Source organism: Atta colombica, unplaced genomic scaffold, assembly GCF_001594045.1.
Source record: "Atta colombica isolate Treedump-2 unplaced genomic scaffold, Acol1.0 scaffold274, whole genome shotgun sequence".
Taxonomy (NCBI): Eukaryota; Metazoa; Arthropoda; class Insecta; order Hymenoptera; family Formicidae; genus Atta; species Atta colombica.
The window spans coordinates 27869-51822 of NW_017259375.1; the positions used below are offsets into that span (position 1 = coordinate 27869).

Here is a 23954-nt window from a genome sequence, read left to right on the forward strand (position 1 = left end):
GGATGACCTCTAATTATTATATTTATCTATCGTAATATATGTATCTATATATTTTATGTTTGTCTCCTAATTTTTTAAAAATGTTTTACAAAGCACGTAACATTATAAATGTTAGATTTTAGATTCTTGTTTTGAATTGTGGCAAATTGCAAATTCTTTTTTAAATGTCCATACATAAAATTTGCTTTATGTATATACGTTTGAAAAAATTGTTCCTTTTATTATTTTCTTTATTCCTTTGTCTCTCAACATGTTAAATTTGTTACGGAATTTATGCATCAATTTATGACAAATGTATTTAGATAAATTCTGAAAAATGAACCTATAAAATGTATGCTTTAACATGTAGCGTAAATATCGACAATTAAAATGATAACTAAATATAATGGGCACTTAGCATAATGTTATCGATACAAGCATTTAATGGTAACGAGATCATGACAATAAAGTAGCAGAACATTGTCCGGGAGTGATATCGCGTTTAATGAAATTGAAGACTGGCTTGCCGATGTCTCGTTTCAATGCATCGCGGAGGAAACGAGTGCATAATTGATTTGTCATGTATATGACAGGCGCGAATCTGCTTACATTGTAAACGGCTTCGTACAATATCTAGAGGATAAAAGGCTGCCATCGCGACGACGCTAGCCTGAAATGTTAAAATGTCAAAGTTATCCTACAACGATGAGGTAACATGTGTAAGATTTCTGATGTGTCAAATATAAACTCACTGCTGCACCGGATATCGCGTGCACTAGCGTGTCGTACGTAAAGATGTTTCTATTCTGTCCGTTATCACTCATTTTTACGATGTTTCCAACGCAAGTTGTATTGGTCTCGGGAATTGTATAATACAACACGATGTTGTATTATACAATTTGTTATCTCAAGTAGTTACTATCGCAAGTAATGCGATTCAAGCAATGACATGTTACAATGACACGTCATTATAGAATAGCTCAATCGATTCGCTCATAAAACAGTTTTCTGTAAAACAATCTTTCTGAAAAAATATATCAGAGATGAATTAAAGTACATAAAAAAGATAGTTTTTCTAAAACTAATATGTAATGTTTTAAATCAGAAAATTATTTTTAAAATCCTTTATTTGATTGTAACATAATTATTAGATTAAATATAAGAAAGAGAGAGAGAGAGAGAAATAATGAATTATTAATTTCAATAATTAACCATTTTTATATTTAATTTTATTTATTTTGCTTTTCATTTTATTTTATTTTATTTTATTTTAATATGTACAAATAAGATTTACATAAATAATTACAACGGAAATGACAAACGCAATATGCAAATGATGAGGCGTTAGTATGATTATTGTTAAAGCTATAGCACACCAACAAAAATACACAAAAAGCTGAAGCAAATCACTGTCAATCAATCACAGTAAAAAACATAATGTAAGCAACAGCAAACCTAAAATATTAATTTGCTCACGTCTTAAGTTTCTTTTACTTTAATTATTTTATTTTATTGCCATTGCCTTTAATACCTAGCATATACTTTATTTGAGAATATAAAGAATAGAAAAAAAATTTTATAACACATAAATGAATACATATATCAAGCAGAACATCATGATGTTAAAATAACGTCAAAATAACTATTACTTTTTAATTATTTACGATTCATTTTAATATCATTTATCTGATTATCATAATTTATTATTCTATTTGGGAATATTTTAAATAAGATTTGTTTCATTTTCTATATTGATTTCCGTAAGAATTTGATTAAGAAAAATATTTAAAAAGTACAATTTTTTAATTATTTTTATTTAATTCCTTAATTTATTTCTGGTGAAATCAATTCCTGTTTTTAAAAATTTACGATTATAAAAAATAAGTACATCAATTTATTGGTCTTCTCTAACAAATATTTTTGTCATAATTACCTCATTGAGTCTGTAGATTTGATACAAATGTTAATAAATAAATAAGTAAAATCATTGCACTTTACACTGTTACATTTAGTTCTGTAAATTTTGTATCGAGTAGGCAGCGGAAGTCTCAATTACACGATACAGCAAAGAGCGTTTATCTACCATGCGACTGCTCGCTTCGTGGTGAACGAATGCACTGATACTATCGTGTAATTTCGTGATGACGACACTTATATAAGAGGAAGACCATGACACGCGCATTCAACGATGGCCTTCACGACTCGCACTTGGCTCACGACTGCCGTCGAGTTGCTCCAACGTAGAGAGTCGCACGTTTATCTTCGTAGAGAATAATCGGAGCAATGTTATCGGTTGCGCGGCTATTCTTTGTGTTCCGAACGATTGCCGACGTATTTCTGTAAGAAGCGTAATGGCCAACACGCTTGCGCTCTCAAAGCGCGTGTCTAGGAGTGGAAAGGTCGATGTGGGTAAAGGCGTGCATGCGCGTTGGCCAGAGGGTGATTTGCCGGTTTAGCAATTCAATCCTTCTGTCGAAACGAGGGAAAAGGGTCAAACGCGCAAATTGCGCGAAAATACGCATTGCCTCGTCGAAATGTGATGCTCTGTTGAAGCTCCAAATGCATATAATCTGAATTTTAGCATATTTATGTATGATTTAAAGTCACGCGATATAAACGTTTAAAAACCTGTGAGAAAAATTTTTTCTTTTTGAAAAAATATGGAAATGCGAGACTTTTTTAAAAATTATAATTTTAGCTCTTACACTATCATGTAAAAATAAATTTCACATATATGTCGAAGAATTTTCTTTAATTTAAAACATAATTTAGAAGGAATAAAAATTACTAATGCGTTTTTTTAAATATGATCATTTACGTCTTAGAGATGTATTTATGCATATTATTTACTCTTATACCTTAATATCTGATGTCCTAATGTTAATTTTTGTATAATTTAATTATTCGATGATTTACAATTATTCCCGTAAACAGAGAAATATATTATATGTTTATATATATATAAATATTAATTATATTTAATTGCATTAACATCGTAGAAAATTTGTAATTAATAGCATTGACATATGCTCAGATATAATAATCACGAATAAGATTTTTATTATTTCCACATTTTTTGCTTTTTATTACTTCTTAATAATTCTTCTAATTAAAAAATGCTTTGTACAAAGAATGTAAGTGATATTTTCAATATTCTAATATCAGATTCTTCCGTAATCGCAGTCTTATAGAAAATGGAAAGAAGGACGCACATAAACACAGGATAAACAAAACCAATATCGCCCTAACAAAGATGCAAATTGTGTGATGTATAGAGATCTCCAGTGTGTCGCACAGTGTCTGGAATTCTCTAACTTCTCGTCAGAGTTTAATTAAACATTCCACGACGGAGTGGAATGCGCATGTAGTGCATTTATCGCTCTTCTACTAAATCGAAAACACTGTTAACATGTGTGGTAATGACTCTTTTTTCGAAGATTCTGCAACTCATATAAATTTTTGAAAGCGTAAATTTTATATTGCAAAGGGTGAAAAATCGTTTTATTAAGTCTTTCACCGAAAGTCTCCCATAGGAAATTTCCATTTTATGGTATATGTTGTCAGTAAAATTATTTATGTTTATTTTAGTTTATTTATCCTCCTCAAGAATCAAGTTAAATGAAACATTGTTAAGAAATCATGACTAAATAAAATAAAATAAAGAAGTTGACATAAATGAATAAAGATAAATTAAATATATAGTAACCAGATCGTTTATAGCTTAGCATTTAATAAGACTACTCGTTGTAGATGATATGTACCTAATATGATCTGTAAATGCTACTTTTTTTTTTAAATTTTCACTGCAAATGTCTTATATTTTTTTAATGTTCAGAAATGTTTTCTTTTTTGAATCTGATCATCAATTTTCAGTTTTGAACTTACAAAAAAAATTTTGACCTCGCAAAATGTTACATTCTGATTTTAATGAAATTTTTTATACATCTATGTCATATAAATAGACGAATTTAGAAACTATCAGTTTCGCGAAAAAAACGCGAAAAAACAATTTTAAAGGATAGAATCATCTTAGAGATAAAATGATTAGTTGTTTTTACATCTCAAAGACTATTTAAGATATCAAAAAATGTTTTATACAAAAGTTTTTTAATAACATCACTTCTATTTATAAATGTTAATTTGCTACTTTAAAGTGTTCTTCTTTTAGAGAAAATCGTAATACATAAAGTATATTAATATTAAAGATTAATATTAAAGATTTGCTGGATTTTTTAAGAGACAAATATTTATATACACAAAGCAATATATACATTTTTAAGTTTTCCATCAAGCTGAAAAAAATCCTAACGTACTTTGACGCTATATTTTTAACACTATTACCTCGAGTTATTTCCTATTTTTATGTATCGCCATGCTGCTTTCGAACGAACGACAAAAACTCATTCACGTCTCTTTGTTTCAATTTTATTGAACTCAAACTTGTATTAGCTTTCGAATAACAAAGAGCTTTTAATATCATTGATATTGAATAACATATTGATTCTTTCTTTGTTATTGAAAAAAAAAAAAAAATACGAGAGAATGTATGAGAAACACAAAAGGTCAATATTAATAAAGATATATTTTCTATTTTTCGAATATCTGTCAATTAAATAATGCATCAATTAAACGTCATCATTGAACATCAAATACAAACACATACACATTAATAATACGTCTAATACGTTTTTATTTTTTTAGTGTTGTCAAATTGGCACTTTTTTGTATTTAGTTATTTTATTTATCACTTATACCTTACTTTAATTTTAGTTCCTTTATGTATTTTATGTATCTTTAATATATTTTTTCTATTTATTTATATTTTCTTTCTAAGTATCCTTCAGTTTATTTCTTTTAGCATTATTAAAGTTTATTGTTACCATCGTATATTTTATACTATATTTATTAATTTCAACTTATTTAACTTTAGTTTTTAGGTTCAGATTTAGCCATTTGATTATTCTTTTTTTAGATATATCTCTCTCTTTTTATTTTGCGTTATGTACAATTATTGCCGTATATATATTATACAATAATTATACAATAATTTTGTTTTTTTATAATTACTGCACTCTAATAAAGTTACTATTATTATTATTATTGTTATTTTAGACAAATTTTATCATTTTTCTTAACCGCAATCAAAAATGTTTCGAAATTACTTTAATATGCAATGAGATTTTGCCGAAATGAGCGCGTGCATAGATTCGTATCATATTCATCTCATTGTGAACTCTATCTCTACCCAATCATATCGAAGCACGATTAATATTTGAGAAAATTCAACTAACGAGTTATCGATCAAACCAATAAGATAGAGTACTTCACCGGGGGTGATAATCGACAAATCGCAGTCTGCGGCGCTAATGATGGAAATCTGGTTTAAGTCAATTTCTCGCTCGAGGCGATAGGAGCAAACGATTTCTCACCCTGCGGATCGATTACGTAGGCATTAACGTAGACTGTGAGAAAATATTCGTAGGTGTTTCAATATCCGTTTTATTTCGGGAGTGGATATAAGTACGGCTCAAAAAATCGTGCAAGGACATGGAGAAAATGTTATTTATTCGATACAAAATGCGAACATGATTGTGCACGTCGCGACTAACCATTTCTTTTTTCTTTTTTGCTTATCCTTACCACTTGCAGCGATGTAAGTCGACTAAATAAAGCTTCGCGCTTGCTTTCGGTTGGAGTCAACTTACGGGCTGCCTAATTGGTCAAGTCAATTATACCTTAGAGAGTAACTATAGCCAAGTCTATGGGAAAAGAGAAAGAACGCTTATCCACATCTCGAATACTCACACACACAGAGAGATCTACGTGCCTATAATATATCATCCTTCGAGGTCTATCGGATGAGCCGTAATGTAGGAAAAGTATATCTCTGTAAACTAAGACGGATAAATTTCACAAAATTCCAACAAGATCTGCATTCATTGAGTAACTTCCGCTTATTGAATAAATACTTACCTGCTTTCATTTTACAATTTCATAGAAGAAAAGCTAAAACTACGTAAAAGATTCACGAATAAATCCTTTGTTAACATTGGGCGCGTCATTTTTGAATTTAAATCTACATATTTATACGTCTCGGCCAAAAATATTGGGCATATTATTGACCATTATTTATAGTTGTAGCTTAATAAGCATATTTACTGTAAATGATTCTGTTTCGAGAATTCTTTGAATTTATGTATAATATCGATAATCAATAGTAACAATGCAGGTAAAAGAATTCCAGATAAAAAAAATAAGTGCCTGATACTTTTAGCCAAGGCAGTTTTTCCCTTAATCTGATTATATTTAAATTTTATGCATACACAATCTAATAATGCGATAATTTTGTACACGCTCGCCCGATGCATTTCAACAAGTTCGAGATGCGTAGAAAAGGAGGTCGGGAGTATCGATTGATTTTGTACGCATGTGGTAACGTGAATCTCGTCGTTAACAATGCGGTCTCGTTGGTCGTGCGCGTCGAAAGCCGGCAAACCGAGCACGAATTGGACGCGAGATACACCATGAAAGTAATGATATCAAATTGAGGACCATTTATCGTTAACGAAAATCGATATAATGCATCCATCTACGCGCAGAAAATTTAGCGAAAGGAACGACGCGCTACGTAGTCGAAAAAATATTCGTTTCTTCAAATCAAGTGCTATTAATAAAATTACAACGCTCTAGATCTCATGCGGAAGTATAAACGTCGCTCCTTTGCGTGTCAGAACTCGAGTAAGGCTACGATGGGCGCAGTTAACTAATTCGGTAAAAAGCTTTTTCTCGCCACATTTTGCGTTTCGCAATCTTTCTCATTACCGATACAACGCTGACACTTCTCGACTTCTCACTCACGATCGCGTAAATTGATCTATTCTTCGCGAGGATTCTTTGTTGAGGATAATTCCGATAAAAATTTGTACCTAATAAGAGGAATACACGCTTTCTTTCGTGCGATTCGATCATCTCGCTGCCACCGGAGAACCCACTGATCGAATATCAAATGATCTTGTCTATGTTACTCGATATATCGATTTTCCGATTAACATTTAATCGACAACGATTAATTAACGTAACGGCTTACCTACCTCTCTCTCTCTCTCTCTCTCTCTCTCTCTCTCTCTCTCTCTCTCTCTCTTTCTCCGTCTTTTTCTCTCGCTCGGTCGCATCTTATAAGTTAATTATACGTGTTACCTTCGGGACATTACGCTAAAGCTATATCCATTAATTAATTAAGGCGAGTAGCGTGGTCGGTTTAAATATGATTTCCCCTTGGCGATCTTCGTTCGCGAGTACTTCGCTTCGCTTCGTCTTTGCGGTGAAGTCTGACAAATGTAAACCTGCAAGTTTCAACCGCATAATCCACATTATTCATACTAGAATTTCCGTTGGACAAATTTAGTTATTTCTGTTTTTCTCGCCTCGTTGGAAATATATATGTATATACATAAAATGAGATTATTTTATTAAAGGTTTTAAATAATGATAATAAATGAGTTAATTTCAGAATATTCGTGCAATCTAATAGAATTATAATAAACAAAGATGTAAACGTTATGATAATAAGATTTTAAACAATGATAGTAAACCAATTATAATAATTTAATATAAGCAGATAAGAATATTTTGTGCAAGTTAATAAAATTATAATAGAGAAAGATGCAAATGTTATAATAATAAGATTTTAAACAATAATATTATAGCAAACATGTCAATTATAATAATTTATTATAAGCAAAGATAGAACTTCGTGTAATCTAGTAAAATCTAGTAAATTATAATAGACAAAGATGCGCGCAAATGTTAGATAATAAGATTTTAAATAATGATAAAAAATAAACGTAAATTATAGTAACTTAATATAAACGGGAGAGATTAGAATATCTCGTCTAATCTAGTAAAATTATAATAGATATAAAGAAACAAATGTTATGATAAATAATAAAATTTTTAATAATAATAATAAATATGTCAGTTATATATAATAACTTATATAATATAGATAAAGATAGAATATTTCGTTTAATCACAATAAAATTATGTAACAAACAAAGATAAAAATGTTAGGATAAATAATAATACTAGTTCCTCCTACTCGCCCGAAGATCGCTTTCAAACGCGTTATCATATTTCTAGAAATTTGTCCGCGTGCGTGAGAATCGTTTGCAATATCACTGTATCGAGCAGGCCTTCCTGGACTGCGTTCTTCCTGTTCTAAGTGTGATCCTGGATCCTGGTGTATTGTTCTCGTTCCCGGCCGCGAGCGAACACGTCTTCGTCCGCATGATCATTAAGTCCGTCCTAATGCTGGGACGGCGCACGTTCGGCGCCACGACGCCGCAAGCGTCGCTCAGCCGACGCTTTATACTGAGGGTGGCTTTGTGTCGCGGCTGGAAACAAAAGCGTCTCTTTTTTAGGCCTTTTAGCCATCCCTCGATATCACGAGAAGTAATCCGCGTTTAATCGATCATGATGCGACTCCAAACGAACAATATCATTCGTCGTTCCACTCTTTGTCAGCTCTAATCGGATTTCAATTATAGAATTGATTAATTAATTTGAAAGAAGTTACACTGTACGAATTACTTTACGCCATATCAAACTCTATATTGAACATTATTACGTACCTGCGATGGCGGCAACATAGTCGGTGAGCCAAAAGTGAGCGGTACTTTTCTATGATGATTCGGGGCCATCTCAAGAGGTAGACCAGCCACTACGAATAATTGATAAAAAAGTTCGTCCACGTGATAGTTCCGCTTCGCAGAAGCCTCCACAAAGATACAGCACTCGTCTTGACTCACGCAATATTGCTCGGCCTCCTCCACCGTGACCGTTCTGTAACGAAATAAAAGACTTGTCAGTAAAATCATCATGTGATTCGGATCTGGTTGTTCTACCTTTAGATAAACTGCGTGATAATTTATCTAATGGACGAAAGAAAGCGCAAGAGGGGGAGAGAGAGAGAGAGAGAGAGAGAGAGAGAGAGAGAAAGAGACTCAAAATAAGAAAGAGAGAGCAAATAAGATAAAATTTATCGAAAGATAGAACAACCCACAGATGCAACGATGAAATGATTCAGTTATCCGGAGAGACCAAAATTTTCGGAAAACGAAAAAACGTACTTTACATCTTTATCACATTTGTTCCCCACGATGACCATAGGGATCTTCAAACTATAGTGAGCCCTTCTGCTCTTCGTAGCACTTTGGGTCGCGCTCACTTTAGTCTCGAGAATTGCCTCTCTCAGCCTGATGGCTTCTTCGAAGGACTCCCGACAGTCCATGCTGAACACCACGACGAAGAGATCCCCTGCGAAATCGGTTATCGTGTCGAAACTATCGTGTCGATCGTTGTATGTTCGAACACACGGCGAGTCTTTAAAACGCTAAATATTAACCCTGTGGAGCTGATGTGAGTTTATCGAATCTATTAGTGGTTGTTTAGATAACAAAAAATTTGATGAATAAAAATACTTCAAGTTTCTCTGTGAAGTAATTTTAAGATAAAAAATACATTATTATATTGGAATTTATTGTTAAATCTTGTATTTACACAGAGAGAAACAGTGTTGCTGAAGAATCTAAAAATTTTATTACCGATTTGCATATTTTTATTTGGATCATCAAAATTGTTATATAAACCCGCTCAAACTGACTGATAGAATTTAAAAATTTTGTAACATTATCGCTTAAGTACTTTACATAATTATTTTGATAGTCTAACAAAATTATTTTTAGATACTTCAGCAACAAAATTGTTCTTTCCGTGTATTATTGTAATAATTTTATTTTTTACATAAAAATATTAAATAATTATTGTAATGTAAATTTTCTTGATGTTAAATACTGCAAATTTGATTCTCTATGTTATCCACAAAATTGATTATATTTTTATTAAAATAATTTACTATTTATTTTTTATACGAAATATATCATCTCCTAAAAATTTATTAGTGGCTTTCAATCAACGTATATTTAATGAATCTCACAGACCCAACGTCAGTATATAACAAATAACTGTATAACAGATTTTAACGGTCAGCTCCGGAGGATTATGAATAAATACACGAACGTATTTTTACGTAAATGTATATTTTCTCGAATTTACGTAATGATTTTTACTAGGGCACGTGTGCCGACACGATTTTAAATTTTCAACCCTGCCTCGCATGTCCCTTTCTCACCGCTATTACATGCGACATCGGTTGCAATTATTTCAAACCGGACGGAAGTCGCTACATGTCATTGCATATGGACTAATAATAACGGTCACGCAAATTACGGGCGACACGCGTGTATTACGGATTATGAATATTTATCCTGACGGATTTATTTTCACGAAGGCGCGGCCTATGTATTTATAAATCTACCTTGACGGTACAGAGAGTGGCGTAACGATTCCAGGTCTCGTCTACGAGCAGCACTGTTACCGTTTATTTCCGACAAAAACGCGCTACGAACAAAAGGGCGAGTAGGATCAACTGGCCGTTCTTGTGGACGGACAAAAAGCTTGTCCAATGAGAAACTCGACGAGTCGAGTGTATAGAACATAAGCTTGCTAATAACGTCGCTTTGCCAGCAAACCATTCTACTTAGTTTTATTATCGCATATATTCTCGGTAAAAGATGCCACTAAATATCGTATATAATAATAACGTCATTAATGTATGTTAATGTTCATAAAGTCTTAAAAGACTTCAATTCATTCCCACATTTTGCCATCAGGAATTTATCATTAATATCATTAACATTATTATTATTATCATGAATTTAGCAATTATAATTATACTAATTAATAGCGTAGAATTATTATATGTATTATTATATATCATTAATAATTTCATTAATTTTATTTTTCTTATTAATTTTGTGTTACGCAACAAATATTTTCGTATGTGTGTGTGTGTGTGTGTGTGTGTGCGCGCGCGCGCGCGCGCGCGCAATATACATTCTAATGTGTATATATCCTTCTAATTATTATCGATCTGATGATATGAAAGAGTACTTAGCACATGCCTTCTGCGATCTTCCCTTTTTCTGTCAAGCTCTATCTACTACATAATTGAATCACAAAATTGTAAATGCTGCTTCACAGTTAAACATGTAAAATTTAATTAAACTTCACGAGATACCTTTGTGATATTGCTTGTCCTAAAATCCTGTTATTATTATACGTAACAAAATTGATTTACCTCATAAATACAGTTTCCAAATTTCAAAGACAATCCATTTAGTTCATCCATCTAACTCATTTAGTTCATTTCGTCCGCGTAATATCACCCAGAAACTTCTTAGGAGAGATCAGACCTCCATACTATATTTCGTTATTATTAAAATCTTGTCACTTCGTGGCTACTACATGTGGAACATCGCGAAACATCTTATTCTCGCGAAACACGCCAAGCAGGCCTGATATTGTTCTCGTTCCGAGATGAAAATATATGTATGTCAGCCATTATGCCGCAAAGTTCGTGTCTTTGGTCGTGTCGAAAGGAATTCTCTCCTCTCGCAACAGTCGGAACCCCGTCCGAAGACTCATTGTCCTCGAATCGGGGTCATATCGCGTACCTCTGTATTCAAGCGTATTCCGACGGATTCACAACTCGCGGAAACCTTTTTTACGCTCTCGACGCATAAACTGATCTTAAACTGGACGAGTGATTGCGTGCGCGAAAATCGAAGATGATTTTTTCACAACTTTTATTATTTGGAGTATTTTAATACTAGAAGTGTCTTTACAAGTTAAAACAACGTTTCTTACTCATTAAAAGATTCAAATAAATTACTGTGAAAATGAAGGAAATAACGAAAATCAAATATTTTATCAGTATAAAGAACATTGAAAAGTCAAAAATTTCAAAATCCTGTCCTTTACACAAAAATACAACTTTAATCTAAAAAAATAAAAACGGGAACAATAATAACAGTTAGATTCTAGTATTAAAATACTCATTAGCATTATTAATAAATTGACGATTTGTTTAATTTGTGAAATACTTCCAGCTTCAGTTTATAATTGCGTTTCAATTCTGACAATAACTGGCTCGTAGTTTGTAGAACTAAAAATGCATTTAAAATTTACATAGAAATATTGTTGGACATCCATTGTTGAAGATCCAGTCTCGACTATATTTGGCACTTTCTCTATTTTTTACGTTATTTATGAAAACATTACAAATATAAAAAAATCTAGAAGCAACTGCAATTATGAATTAATAATCCAAATATGATTGAGTGTATGAAAACGATTCTTTATTGATGCAGTCACGTGAAAAAAAGCGTGATCGTTTGCGAACTATTGTTAGGTGCGCATAACTGTGCGCAAAACATTTTTGGCAATCGGCCATGAATTATTCTCTCTCTATGAATTATTAAGAGATCTCGGTGAAACGCGAGTGTTGAAAAAAATGCGGGCGGAAAATGTGAAGTCGTGACTCGTTTTGTCAAACGCACGGAATTTCCGACGGCACGAGCGTTGAATGGAATACAAAACTAAACATGCCCCGATGAAATTCCCATCGACGGTGGCTCTCTTGATTTCCGTACATATGAACGGCAATTTAAAAATTCTTCGGATTTACGTGTCTAATTTTATCGTGCGCTCCTACGTGAGGTCAACTTTACTGGCAACATACGACGATATATCGCCGTTTCCAGGCGCATGTAGTGCAATAACTGAGAGGCGAGTATCGGTTCTGTCCAATGCAATTTGTGCAGTCCCGCTTAAAACAGCGAATCGGAGTGGTTGGATCCCGGGAGCACAAACTGCTACTAAAACTTTCGAATCGCGTAAATTTCCATTTATTATTAAACAATTTTTTGTATATGATTATAAAGTTATATAATATCTTTTCTAGTCATAAAATATTTTTACTACGTTTTCAGAATAAAATTGTTATAAGAATACAATAAGCCTGTATAAGCAATGTAATAATATCAAATAAACCAGGCAACTGTACTTTTAATGTAATGGCACACTTATTAAATTTAAATGCAGAATCGATTTTCCATTTCAGAGCGTATTACACTGTATAGCAATTAACAATGGTCTTGTCAGACGGTCATGCGTTTTGGGAATTGCATATTATTCATAGATCATAACTTAGATTATGTTCTGCGTTGGTCGACATCTGTGTGTATATATATGTATATATATACATATATATATATATATATATATATATATATATATATGTCCGAGTGTAAATATGTATTTTCAGTTGGGAGGGCTTGTCCGTCATGACAATCGCGATACTGATGCAATTGTCACGCATCCGACAGCATGATACGATATCAGGTTATCGAGTACAGGTGGTAACGCGACATGACGAGGGACAAGAGAGGTCTATATGCGCAAAATCAGCGAAACACAAACGGTCTCATGTGCCGTAGAGGCAAGGCTACTGGGCGGTGAAGAAAAGGGAAAGTAAATGAAATTGAGTTGTGGAGCAAACGTAGTTCTCCTTCGCATATGTTCCCATACGTTTCTATAAACACAACGTTCTTCAGTACATAGTTCATAGTGTCAGCAGTACTTATCTCATTTCTCGTTCCTCAGTTCTCGACTCGTTGAACATTCCATTTTCATTTAACACGTTGAATATTGCGACGAAGATTGGTTAGAATTACTATCTCTCTAATGTACAGGTGAAATACAATAAATCGTACTTAAGGGATTACATGTACCGTATAAAGACAGCCATAATTAGACAAAGTAACATTGAAAAGCTCAACAGTTCATATTAGGTATATTATTATCAAAATTAAGACAAGTAAAAAATAATAAAAAAAGGATTTAAATAATTAAAAAGAATTTAATTTCATTATTTAGAACTTTAATAAAATATTTGTTACAAAATAAATAAATGAGATAAACTATTGAAGCAGCTACTTTTTTTTCTATGTAAATTCGATTTCAACCCTGAACTCTTAATCAGAAATTAAATTTTTACTGTAATGTTGAATGTGTAATTCTCGCTTAGACTTTTGCAAAATTAATTGGCACCACATGATACTCGTGCAATTTCGTATCTAAGCATCGCTGAAATTCCGGTAACATCTCGACACTCACCCCGGGCAGTTTCCCTCGAACTTTTCCCGCGTACAGGACGTAGTGAACTATCGTTGTCGAGGATATGAGATTTCGCCAAAAGTCGTGAAACTTGCGAAGCGCGAATCTGGCGACAGAAACGCTCGGTACGATTTTCTCCATCGGTGTATGGTTCTAGACATTCTTTCGTCATGTCGAAGAACGAAAGTTTCTTCGATTATCAAGAAGGATATTAAGATAAAAACGCAGAATTAATCTTTAGATGACGTCATGTTTCGTATTCATCGCATTCTCTCAAACGCTTAAAGATTTACAAATATATTCACAGCAAAAAAGCGTCTGGGTCTTTATGATTCTTTTTTTCCATCTATCCACCGCGGTCTGACGTATTCTCATATAAAATGTATCACGATGCATTTGCAACACGTCACTCGCTAACGTGCTAATTTTTTACTTGCTCATACGAGAGTCAAGTATCCATTAATTCTTCTCGTACTAATTTTCGCCGCGATAAAAGCAGAACGTCATTGTCGAAAATTAAATTTTTATACTCAGCGAAAATATATGCGCGATTATTTTGCGGCATCTTGAATATGATGTCTACTTGAAAAGCGGAGCAGCGCATTTCTCTAGAGAGGTAAGCCGATGGACTTACCCGTCAGGAAAGACAATCGCCGCATCGCCGGAAACGGATGGTTTCCGCTTGTATCTAGAAGATCAAGTTGATGAACCTCGCCTCTGATCCTGTAGAGTTTCCTGTGAAAATCTTCTATCGTCGGCGTATAACTCTCTTCGAATTTATTGAACAGAAATCTGAAACATGAGCGGCAATTTTATTTGTATGGACCCTTCATTATTTTAGTCTTTTTGTATTATTTGAATTCCTTTTTCGCCAGTTATCTTACGAGTTTCAGATTTCAATTCCGTTTCTAATAATTTTTTTTTATATAAATTAATGTAATATTAATTTTTAATTAATATTTATGTATTATACAGAAAGAACATAATGATGGCAACTATATATAATTGTATAAATCATATTTTATAGTTGCAATAACTATATAAAATAGCTTATTTAAGTATATATATGATATAATTTTCCTCTCAGAAAACTAATACTAATTAATTTAATATTAATTAATTTATTACATGAAAGACAGTAATTAACTGTTTATTTGGAATACTAGAAATATTGAATAATAGTACTTCCAATATCTAACATGAATAATTAATTACTGTATCAGTATCAGTATTAAATAAATAATTAATTACTATTTCAATATTAAATTTATCAGTATTATTTCTGTAAGAGTCTACACTCATAAAATTTGTATAGTTATTATTTTTATAGTTGCCAATCCTATGTCTTTTTCTCTAAGTGTAGCTAATTAAAAAAAAAAGCTTAAAAAGCATCTTTAAAATTTAATTATATAATGAATTTTTTTAATCAGATACGAGCTCGACGAATGAAATTGGTAAATATAGAGATAATCGTAGCACCGAGAATATTTAAAGAATTGCATTTGTGGATGGAAATAAGCATCTATCTCAATTTTTTAAATGAACTCGTTAACGATCACTACGTACGCACATATGAACAAAAAATTCGCTTAGCATATATAGGAGTCGCGTAATTGCGGTCAATTTAGGATAGTCAACATAACTTCGAACCGACCGCAAATTTTCGACATTTCGCAGAACCACCACCACATTAATCGAATGGTAATATCAGGATAGCGACAACCCTTTGATTCTATTTGACGATGAGAAAAGAAATATGATTAGGTTGCAATTTTAACAGATCGATCCAATTCGAAAGGATTACGCTTTGTTTCCAGGAACACGTGGCGGTCAGTTTTTCGATACTGTGTCGCATGGTAACAGCGGTTATATAACAATAGAAAACACAATAATGCGATATATACTAGCTGGCAGTACAGTTCAAAGATTAATTGAATGACATTGTTTTGCACTATTAGTAATCGATCTGTGAAAGGGAGCACGACGGACAGAATTTAGGAAACCGAAGCGTATGGAATATTAAAAAAAGGATACAGCAGAAGGTATCAAATCAGCCAAGTTCTAATGGGAAACGTTGCATCAAAATAAAAATTAAACCAAAAATATAGAAAATAAAATCTTATATTTCTTTCGTAATTCAATTGATGAGATGTAACTTAAAGGAAATCGATATGAAGAAATAAGTATAATATTTAAAAAAATGATAAAATTTACAAATAACTGAATATGATAAAATAACATACACGGTAAAAAATATTTTGTACTTGTATTAAACCTTCAAACTGATCCTCAAATTTTTGTTGAATTTTTAATGCAAAAATGTTAATTTAACATAATGTGATTATGTCATTTAAATATTTTATGTTAAAGTAATATTTAATATTTCTTAGTGTTAAAACAACACCATTTATAAACAAGTGAACAAATAGCATAAAAATTATATAGCTTTAAAATTTTAATAAAAAATTAATATACGTGTTATTTTAATATATTGTAAATATTAATTTTACCCCGAAAAAAATGTTTTTATAATTTGTTTTTAAATTAAGTTGTTGCATTGTTCCTCAGAATAAAATCTTTTTCTAAAATAAAAGAAAGCATAAATATGCAAATAAATATGGGAACAAAACAACTAGATAAAAACAAAAAAGTTTTTGTGAATTACAGTTTTCTATTACTTTCTATATTTTTCATATAATATAAATGTAAGTATATAATCGAACTAAAAGTATCCATCCACATTTGAATAACATATAAGAATATTATAAAACCTCAAGTTGTTATGATTTTGAAGCTCACAAGAGAAGTAAATAGAAAATATGATCTGAAACTATTGTACTTTATCCTTAGTACATACGTCAGATATTTTTCCTTTATTCTTTTTTTTGTTTATTCCTTTTGTAAGCTTCAAAATCATAAACTCAAGATTTTATAACATTCTTATATATACAAATGTAAATAAATACGTTTTAGTTTTATTATATACTTAAAATAGTTCACAAATCGCATGTATGTAAATTGCATTCGATCGGTAAAATAGACAATTCCTTTGGAGTTTGTTATTTCAGTATCCCCGCAAGCCATTATCAAACTACCGTCTCAGGTTTACTTGATTATTGACCCATAGTGAATCTACAATGAATCAGCAGTCAGAATCAGCAATTAGGTCGATCAGAATTGATAGTCTATACGGTAGTCTAAAATGCATCTAGATTATTGAGCCGAGTCTCTCAAGCTGAGCTTCGATGAGCTTGAACTGAACTTCGAGCCAAACCTTGTGAACATTACGTACATAAAACACATAATTAAAACCACAATATAGATCGCAAAATACTCGTACGCTTACGAAATTTGACTCAAAGATCTCTAATGTGTTCGAAGTTCGGTTCCAGATTTGGCTTAAAACTCGGCTTGAAGTTCGGCTTGAAGCTCGACAAAAGCTCAAAGTGAGTCAATCGACAACCTGGATACATCTTTAAGTTAACACAAGAATTTAGATGGACCGTTTGAAACACGTGAAATATATTAAATTTAATAAAAATTTTCCAACTGTATAAAATAATCGACAATGAGAAGTGAGATCGATAATTGATTTTGGATGAAAGAAGGAAAAACTCGCTTTAAAACTGAATGCCGTGGTTTGCTGATTTCGAGCGTTTACCGTGCTACAATGGCGGTCTTTCCAACTCGGGCACTGCCGAGCATAACGAGACGATAGCAGTTGCGCGGCGGCGGTTTGCAAGCGTCCTCCTGCGACGAGGTGGACGCGGGACTCGGGCTGACGGGCATAGCGAGCATTCCATCCTCTGGACCCGAGGGACCCTGACCCTCCACCAGCTCAGGCTCCGCTTGTGCTCCTCGTCGACCGCGAGCGTTGATCCGATGCTCAGTGGGCTCGTCGGTTGCACTTCCGCTTCTGCAGAGCCTCTGCACGCAGCACAGAAGTCGGCCGCACGCCTCCAGCTGCGGAATTACACGTTCATGAATGCGACATTAGCTCTTAATCCCATAGCATTTTTGTACTCTTGGGACGTATGCATTCCGAAGTTGTAGGTATATCGAAATTCCTGCACTCCCATTTAATTAGTCGAAATTAGATAGAGTCTGACACGAAAATAACTATTACTATTGTAATTTATTGCTACATAAAAGTGAACAACTTCCTCTCTGGTCCTAATTTTGTTTTTAAAAAGTTTGCATATAAAAATTTGCATATAAAAAGTTTAAATGTTTTTTTTAACAACAATACAAACTAATATAAAAATAATAATAAAAAAAATGAGTTAGTTATAGAAGAATTTAGTATTGTTTGTGTTTCTAGTTTTCAGTATAAATTGCGACAGGTCGTTTATATTTTATATAGAATTTTGATGGGGTGTATCTCTCGCGAGACTGCATCAAATTCCGAAAAATTCATCGATTTCGTCGGTAAACAGTAGGTATATTTGTAAATTTAATAAATTGTTATATTGTTTGCATGTATATCGAGTGCATAATTCAACAAACAATATCTCCAGTATTTCCTTGAGTTTTCCAATAGATAAGAAAAGCAACCATGTCCAGATGACATCGTATTCCTAACAAATCCAAGAAAGTGCAAGAAGAATACGATATTCGAAATTCAAGCGTAAACGCACGGAACACAGATCCCGATTGGATTTTCTTGAATTGATTCGTGACAGCAGACTTTGGTAAAAATACTTTTATTAAAGTGAAAGAGAATATAAAGAGAAAAGGCGAATGCTCCAGACATATTTCAGTGTGCAAGTGCTCTTGAATAATTTCCCTTGCTTTCTGTGCCGATGTCAGAACATCCGGAAGTTGCTCGTAACAACAATGGATGGAAAAAGTTTATTTTTCCGGAGATTAAGAGAACATGAAACGCGACCATAAAACATGGTGCTATCGGCATTTATATGTTTTTCAATACAATCTCCATAATTATGCAATCCATAATAATCCTCGATAAGTCCTCGTTGAATTACATAATCGATATTCACATATTTTATATCACATATTTTACAAAAGTTTAACGAGGATGCTTGTCATATTGGCGAAAAAGCTTAAATGAGGCGTACTAAATAAACGCGAAGAACTTTGCGCTGCAGAATATAGGTATCATGGGAATTGGAAGGTTCAGGTTCCTCAAATACGTTCAGAAATATTTTCAGATAAATTTGAAATGCTTTGCGTATCCTTGCACGTTCCTTGCATCACATGTGGAAAACATATGCAAGTCTCCCGTCAATATAATTTATTGAATTGAGAAATATTTGTCTGTCTCTATATATCTCGCGCTTTTTTTATTTAAATGACGATATAATAATAAATAGAATGAGAGAAAAAGACCGTAAACGCCATGCTGTAATTAATTCTTTCATTGAAAAGAGACTCCAAGAGGTCAACATTGTCAAGTGCAGTGGATGTAATTATAAAAAAACCATCATAAGACTACGCCATTTTTAATAAAGTGAGATGGAAACAATATTCTTTTTCTTAAATCAATACGTATTATTTAAAAAAAATTTTTTTTTTTAAATAAAGATTTTGCTTTTTTTTGAAAGTTAAAATTATTTATCTCAAGTTTTATACATTAATTAGAGAAATGACATCGGATTCATTTCCATCATATAAAAATTTACATCTCGTTTGAATACTAATGTCCTTCGAACATCAATGTCAAGAGAGTTTTATTCACACCCAAGAAGCACAAGTTCTATACAGGATAAACGATAACATTCTTCTTCTTCGCATTCTTCAAAAAGTACTCTACGACTTAGATATTTGCCGTTACAATCTGAACGCAGAAGCTGATAGAATAATAGAATGCGTTATGTCCTTACCATAATGCCGTGCATTTCTAACTTGGTCGCGTTGAATAGAGGACTAATGATTGCAACGAAGCAAGTTCTGAATACTGCTTAACGCATGATAGTTAGAGAAGACCTATTAGGAAAGACAGAAACGGTGTTACTTCCTAAATGATTGCGAAGCTACTTGTCGTTTTAACTAAGATTTCTCTTTAAAAGAGACAAAAATTAAATAAAAGGGCTTCATATTTATTGAAGGTTAAAATTTTAATGCTACATGAAAAGAATAATTTGTTAATATTTAACTTTAGATAGGATAAGATAATATAATTTTGAAAATGGTACAATTCTTGAACGAAATAAAATTTGAATTCTATTTTCAAGATTCGAGTTTAATAACCATCTCATTGGGTGGAAGATACTAAAAAAAGCAATAAAAAAATTAAATGTATCTTGTTCGATATTGTACCATCCTTTCCTATAGAAATCTAAAAATAATTTTGTTGGACTATCAAAATAACTATGTACACTGACAAAAAATTATACATTTGACTTTTTAAATTAATTTAGTTTGTCTTTATTTCTTTTGATGGAAACTGTATGTTTAAGTCAAATATATATTATATTTCACTTAAATACATAGATTCTCCAATGAAAGAAATAAAGATGAATTAAATGAATTCAGTTAAATGAATAATTTTTTTCTCAGTGTAGTACGCTCAAGATGATTGCTATGAATGTTAAAATTTTTTATATCTTACTAATTATATTTTGATAATCCAACAGAAAATTATTTTCACATCTATGTATATGTAGCTAAATTTTTAAATACTTTAGCAAAACTGTTCTTTCCGTGCACTAAATTTATAAATACTATTCTTGTTTATATAAATAATTTTTTACGAATATTCAATATTCTACCATAATATCATTAAAAGCTAAAAATTCATTATTACAATGTCATCAAATATTAATTAATTTCTTTTAAAATGTAATATAAATGAAAAAGGTCTCCACAATGTCTGCAATGGATCGTTAAACGAGAATCTTTGTGGACGCGTTTTTCTGAAAAATGAAGTAAGCTTGATGCTTGTCGCCGTTGTTGCTCGATTTACCTCTGGACAAGTCAGCGTGCCGCTCCATGTACCTCGGTTTCGAGACGATACGCAAGAGGTGAGGCTTTATAAATATTTAAATAGAACACCTGATGCCCGCGTGTCGAGGGTGTGGGCCGCAATTATTAAAGACCCCATTAAAATACGTCGCACGTATTGCTTTCTTTACGCTGTCTCTCTTTTTTTTCTCTCTCTCTCTTTCTGCTTCTTCAATACGTAGTATCAACTCAGAGTGAATGAAACTGAAACCGCGTTTTATCTTTGCCATGTTCCACGACGGTAACTATACGAATCACTTCGCTACATCGACAACTTCGTTGTCGTTTAACAAATAGCGATATAAATCGTATCGACCGATAGAACTTCGTTTTGTCTTTATCTCGAGCACCGTCCAGACTCCTATTTGCGATATTTAGGCTATTAACGCGTCGCTCAACTCTTAAATTTCCGAGTAAGATCGCAATTACTGACCGCAATTGTTTCAGTGTCGAGGGCTATTGTTACCTCGATAATAGTTTATTTCTGTTCTGCTAGGAAAATGGGGTTACGTTTTATTCGTTGCACTTTAACTATAAACGTGCGGAAAGCAAAATACTAGAAAGGTTTCGCATGAATCGTCAAATCGTTTCTAGAGTCGTGTTTTACTTCCGCACAAGTGTGACGATAGAGAGTGTTATCTGTCTCAGTGATATCGACGTTTTCTACCTTCATTCGCGTATCCTTTCGCCGTGCAAATATCTCTCAAAATAAAAGTCGAACGTGACCCTGTTACTATTTTTAGGATTTATGAACGATTTCAGCAAAGTCGGTTAACTTTAATCTCGGAGATCTACTACATCTTTATTTTCTTCTAGAATTAGATCGAGTACATGAGAAATCGAGATTTATATTTTCTCTGACTATTCTTGTGCGAATTTTCAAAAAGAGAGTCTATAGTTCCCGTTAAACTAGAATATACTTTTCATTACCACAAATTTTTCCGTTTTCCTTTTAATAAATAGAGATAAGCATTACATTTCGCCAAAGTACAAACTGTTGATGAAAAGAACGACGAATTAACGTAATACTAGATATTAGAGCGAATATTAGAGCGAATATCGCGATGTAAGTTGAAGTAACAATCTTAGATCGTGTTGATTTTCATTTTAATTCCTCGACCTCTGTCGAAAATAGTGGCGATTCTCCAGGGAAGTAATAACGTTCTGCTTACGTTATGGCTATGAATACTGCAAATGGTAATAGGTAACCTTTGATGATAGACTAGAAACCACGTTGAATTGTGGGAACTATGTAAATGCAGATGTTAGTGCTCGTATCATTATCCCTTATCTATTCCTTCTAATAATTGCTCCGATCGAAGATATACAGATTCAAGGCAGTTTATCTCATCATTGCATCGCTCGCATATTCTCACTAATTTTAACTTACACCAACGACATTAGCCAAATAAAAGTCTGTCGAAAAGTGATAAGCGTGCAGATTTCTATTACAACTTCTAAGGAAAGATTAAATTAAAAGATAACTGGACGCTATTAGCTGTAGATTTCACTGTTTAACAGTTGCATTAAAAAAAGAACTTTACGTCTACCTTGAGAGAACAAAATGCAAGTACCACAATTTAATCATAATTATAGTCAATTTCGATGCCAATGGCATATATATTTTTTAATACAAATAAGCAAAGAAGGCCATATTCAAAGTGATCTTGGTGCCTAATAATGCTTTTGTGTGAATTTTCCAATTTCCAATTCAAGCAAAATGCGCGACGATCAGGCTTTCAGACACATCCAAGAACGAGACATAAGACATCTTAAACATATATAACGAACATATACAACGTCTTAAAAACATTTTTAAATGTGTCTAAAAGACATCTAAAAGGCATCTTTAAAACATCTTATATCCCGATTTTAGACTTTGCGTTGTCTTTGTCAAGATAAAAAAATAATCAACGTGCAGTTTATTTAAATTGGAAATCGTAAAATTCACACAAAAATGTTATTAAACACTATTCTATAAATCCGTTTTAATCAAATATAACCTTCTTCGTTTATTAAACATTTTTCAATCAATTTTTATTTAATATTATATTTTTTATAAAGTTAGAAATATAATTATTGATTATTATAAGAGAAATAACTGCAGAAATGAAGTTCTTAACTATAATTATTTTATTGTAGAGTCACAAATCTGAACACTTTTCTTTATAATAAGACCCTAACATCTCAAGCAACATTATATTTGCAAAACTCATTAACTTGGTGTACTTTATGTTTACTATATCGCTTCATATCGCAACGTGGCACAACGGAGAAAAAATGAGCAACAAATGTCTATATGCTATGCGTGTGCTATTGATTTTATGATTGCGCGCTACGACAAAGCTCTCGGCACGCGAGGGTTTGAGAAACATTGATCTCTTAACGCCAGCGACCCACCAGGTTCTGACAACCAAGGAACAAGGTATATCGGTAATATGCCCGTACCAGCAACATCGGCAATCGGATTATCACAATGCTGCTTGCCGGTCCTCACTGGGACATGCATTTGACGATATCGAACAGAGTTCCGAGTGTATCGTGGAACGTTATCCTCTTAATGCTGCTGTGGCTTAATCACACTAAGCGGATTTGGCCGTCAACGCTAGCTAAACATCCGTTTAACGATTCAGTGACATAATATTCTAAGCGAACGACCGAACTTTCACCTTAGGTAGTTTTTCACACGGTTGTTTGAAGCTTAACGAAACTTACGATAATGTGCGGCCATTATTACACCGTTTCGAGGCGGTCGATTATATGACACAATGTTTTGTTTATCGCCGCAATGTACAATGACAAATGTATATGGAAATTTTTTTACTGTCCGCATATTTACGTTTACAATTGTTCACCAGCATTTATAAATCGTTTATGTCGGCCTATTTGTTATTCGTATATTTTATAATGTACCGATAATTATATATATATATATA

At 32.6% G+C, this 23954-nt stretch overlaps 2 protein-coding genes across 2 annotated transcripts in view; both read right to left on the minus strand.

The window, feature by feature from the left end:
- LOC108689647 (peroxisomal membrane protein PMP34) overlaps positions 1–2262 on the minus strand; it is a 6318-nt gene extending 4056 nt beyond the window's left edge. The window contains exons 1-3 of the mRNA XM_018196505.1: positions 1913–2262; positions 732–1003; positions 589–649 (exon numbers count right to left, since the gene is read on the minus strand). Of these exons, the coding sequence (XP_018051994.1) occupies positions 589–649; positions 732–803 (133 nt within the window). The 5' untranslated portion in view covers positions 804–1003; positions 1913–2262. The remainder of the gene's footprint in view (positions 1–588; positions 650–731; positions 1004–1912) is intronic.
- A 5822-nt stretch (positions 2263–8084) lies between these two features.
- LOC108689661 (GTP-binding protein Rhes) lies at positions 8085–18006 on the minus strand. Its single transcript, XM_018196521.1, has 5 exons — positions 17717–18006; positions 14690–14847; positions 9108–9294; positions 8610–8820; positions 8085–8372 (listed from the first exon to the last, which is right to left on the minus strand). The coding sequence occupies exons 1-5, from the start codon at positions 17851–17853 to the stop codon at positions 8154–8156; spliced, it is 912 nt and encodes a 303-aa protein (XP_018052010.1). The 5' UTR covers positions 17854–18006; the 3' UTR covers positions 8085–8153.
- Positions 18007–23954: the final 5948 nt, after the last annotated feature.

Coding starts and splice junctions, on each gene's coding strand:
- LOC108689661 (XM_018196521.1), bottom strand. CDS start 17,853: ATGCTCGCTATGCCCGTCAGCCCGAGTCCCGCGTCCACCTCGTCGCAG. Junction 14,848..17,716: donor AAGACCGCCATTGTAGCACG/GTAAACGCTCGA, acceptor CTCATGTTTCAG/ATTTCTGTTCAATAAATTCG. Junction 9,295..14,689: donor GCGATTGTCTTTCCTGACGG/GTAAGTCCATCG, acceptor CCGATTTCGCAG/GGGATCTCTTCGTCGTGGTG.